Source organism: Sinocyclocheilus anshuiensis, unplaced genomic scaffold (genome assembly GCF_001515605.1).
Source record: "Sinocyclocheilus anshuiensis isolate Anshui unplaced genomic scaffold, SAMN03320099.WGS_v1.1 scaffold2237, whole genome shotgun sequence".
Taxonomy (NCBI): Eukaryota; Metazoa; Chordata; class Actinopteri; order Cypriniformes; family Cyprinidae; genus Sinocyclocheilus; species Sinocyclocheilus anshuiensis.
Window position 1 is genome coordinate 109,455 of NW_015551304.1, and position 2,681 is coordinate 112,135.

Consider the following 2,681-nt stretch of genomic DNA (forward strand, 5'->3'; position numbering starts at 1 on the left):
TTGAAAGCTTAGAAGCCCAAGATTCATCCTGTGAAACCCATTTTGAAATCGGACATTGCATTCCCATGGAAATGGTACTTTAAAATCTTTTAGCGGTCTCCTCCCCCTTAGTGGGCGGTGTCAAGTGTCATATTACAAAATGCATTACGGTCTTTTAGAATCAAACCTTTTTATAATCTTGACAAAAAACATATCATTGGAAAGGTCTGATTCTCAGGATTCCATATTTGGTGGTTATTTTGAGATAGAAGTAATATTTACAGAGAAATCTAGACATTTGTGACAGAAAAATGTTTGTGGTATAACGCCCTAAATAAAATCTCACAGGAACCTCAATTTTTTTTCATATCAACTTCAAATTTGGAACATAACTTATTTAGACATAAGGCTTTAATTTTAGAGTAAAATCTGCTATGTAAAATATTTACTATATTTAAAATAAAATTAGTATAGTGCATTTCCTTTACAGTAAATTTTAATTTCTATAATTTTTGATACTTTAATTTTTTTTTTTTTTAATCTTTTGAAACACTTTTGCAACAATCTGCTGATTTTCTTCTTTAAAAAGAGACCAACCTTAGGTCTGTATTCCAAAGTGTTCATAAATTACAACAATTTAAGTTTGGATAGATGGAAAAATGGGGGGTGACAGTTAAGGGGTTAAACAGACACGATTCTCACCTTCAGGACCAGATCTGATCCAAACGCTCCCTTGGTGTCGGTGATCTGGGCTCCGGCGGCCTGGTACTGATCGTCAGAGAACTTAGCTTCGCGTCCGGCGCTGGATTCCACCTGCACCCTGAAGCCCTGTCTGACCAGCATCTCCACACCCGCGGGCGACACGGCCACCCGCCGCTCATTCTGATAGATCTCTTTAGGAATGCCCACCAGCACGTCTTTATATCGCACACCTGACACACACACAGACAGGAGGAAAACACCTACAGTAGGAACATCCCAGAACACCCTAGCAACTGCATAGCAACCACCTAATGTGCTAAAAACAACACCATGGCAACCACATAGCAACTCCTTGGAAACCACCCACAACTAGCATTGCAGTGTGCGTTTTGATGTCAAATATCACTCACGTTATTTTCAGAAAATGTAGAAATCTACTTAGAATTACTATAGACTAACTCAAACCTAAACCCTAACCATAAGTTTATATGAAAACATTTTTAAAAAGATAAATTACTCAGAAGCTCTGCGAAGCTGTTTTCAATGGAAGCATATTACAAAAAACATTTTAAAGATTTTTTTTTTTCTCACAATTCTGTCTTTTTTCCTTTGTAATTCTGAGTTTATATCTCACATTCAGTCTAAACTGCAAGATATAAACTCAGAATTGCTAGATATGAACTTGTAATTGCGATAAACTCAAAATTGCTAAATCTGAACTTAGAATCCTGAGATGCATTCAGAATTGTGATTAAACTCAGAACTGCAAGTTATGCATTAAGAATTGCAATAAACTCAGAATTGAACAACTCAAAACTGCGATAAACTCAGAATTGTGAGAAAAAACGTTGCAATTACGCCTACTTTTTTATTTCTTTTTATTCTGTGGTGGAAATAAGCTTCCATGGTTTTCAGTGAAGTGTGTGAATCCCACAATGCTCTTTTCCAGGTTTTACCATCTATTTCATAATGCAACAGTGGGAACATTGAGTACACACACAGACGGGCGGCGTTCAGGGCTGCTCAGCGTCACGGCGGATCAGCTAACACATTTCTCTCCATAATTGGCATCACAGCATCCAATCAGAGCGAGGCAGCAGACATTATTAGAAGCTCATTGGCAGAGATCCAGTGGAGTCGCACATGCATAAGCTAAAGGGAAGTGACATGTAATGATAAGGACACTTCACGAGGACATTGAGAGCGAAAGATCATCTCGATTTCACCTTTAAATGACCTCACTTATCTCCCCACAGAAAGATCCAGTCACATGTGATACACCGCTCAACACTTTCAGCTGAAAATAAGAAACTCTCTGAGAGCTCCTGCTGTAGTTTGACCTCACATGAACCGAGTTATAGATCGGAGGAGCCCGTCTCACCTTTAAGAGCCTGTTGATCATATAGAACAGGGAAGGTCTGGAAGAATCGTCTCCCCGGCCGCTGCACAGAGCAGCACGTCACGCAGCGCAGCAGACACGCCATGTCTCAGACGTCTGAGGAACAAAACACACAGTCTCAACCACACACACACACACACACACACTCGCTGTCAGACACAGACACGCATGTTCCAGCAGCGGCGAAGACACCTGCCACTCTCGGACCGCAACGCGAGATCACTGACCAGTGACGAGAGAACAGGGAAACACACACTCTCTCTCACACACACACACACTCACACACTCTCTCTCACACACACACACTGCACAGATCCTTACATGCATATATTTGTCTCTATATAATAATAAAATAATCTTTGTTAAGTATAAACAATAAACATTCCCAGAATAAAAATACACTGCTTTATCCAGTCAAACACAGATCTCTCTCATGACTCTGCTGACCTCCATCATAACCTGGATCTCATCACTGAAAATCCAAAATGTAGATGAGTTTTTTTTCTTCATGGGAACAGATTTGTAGAAATGTAGCATTGCATCCGTGTCTCAGCAATGGATGCTCTGCAGTGAATGGGTGCCGTCAGAATGAGAGTCCAAA

General features: G+C 40.1%; 1 protein-coding gene across 1 annotated transcript in view; it reads right to left on the minus strand.

Moving 5' to 3' along the window:
• Positions 1-2,290, minus strand: part of LOC107663464 (NAD(P) transhydrogenase, mitochondrial-like) — a 27,179-nt gene extending 24,889 nt beyond the window's left edge. The window contains exons 1-2 of the mRNA XM_016453707.1: positions 2,063-2,290; positions 682-911 (exon numbers count right to left, since the gene is read on the minus strand). Coding sequence (XP_016309193.1) covers positions 682-911; positions 2,063-2,165 — 333 coding nt within the window. The 5' untranslated portion in view covers positions 2,166-2,290. The remainder of the gene's footprint in view (positions 1-681; positions 912-2,062) is intronic.
• Between the last annotated feature and the right edge of the window lie 391 nt (positions 2,291-2,681).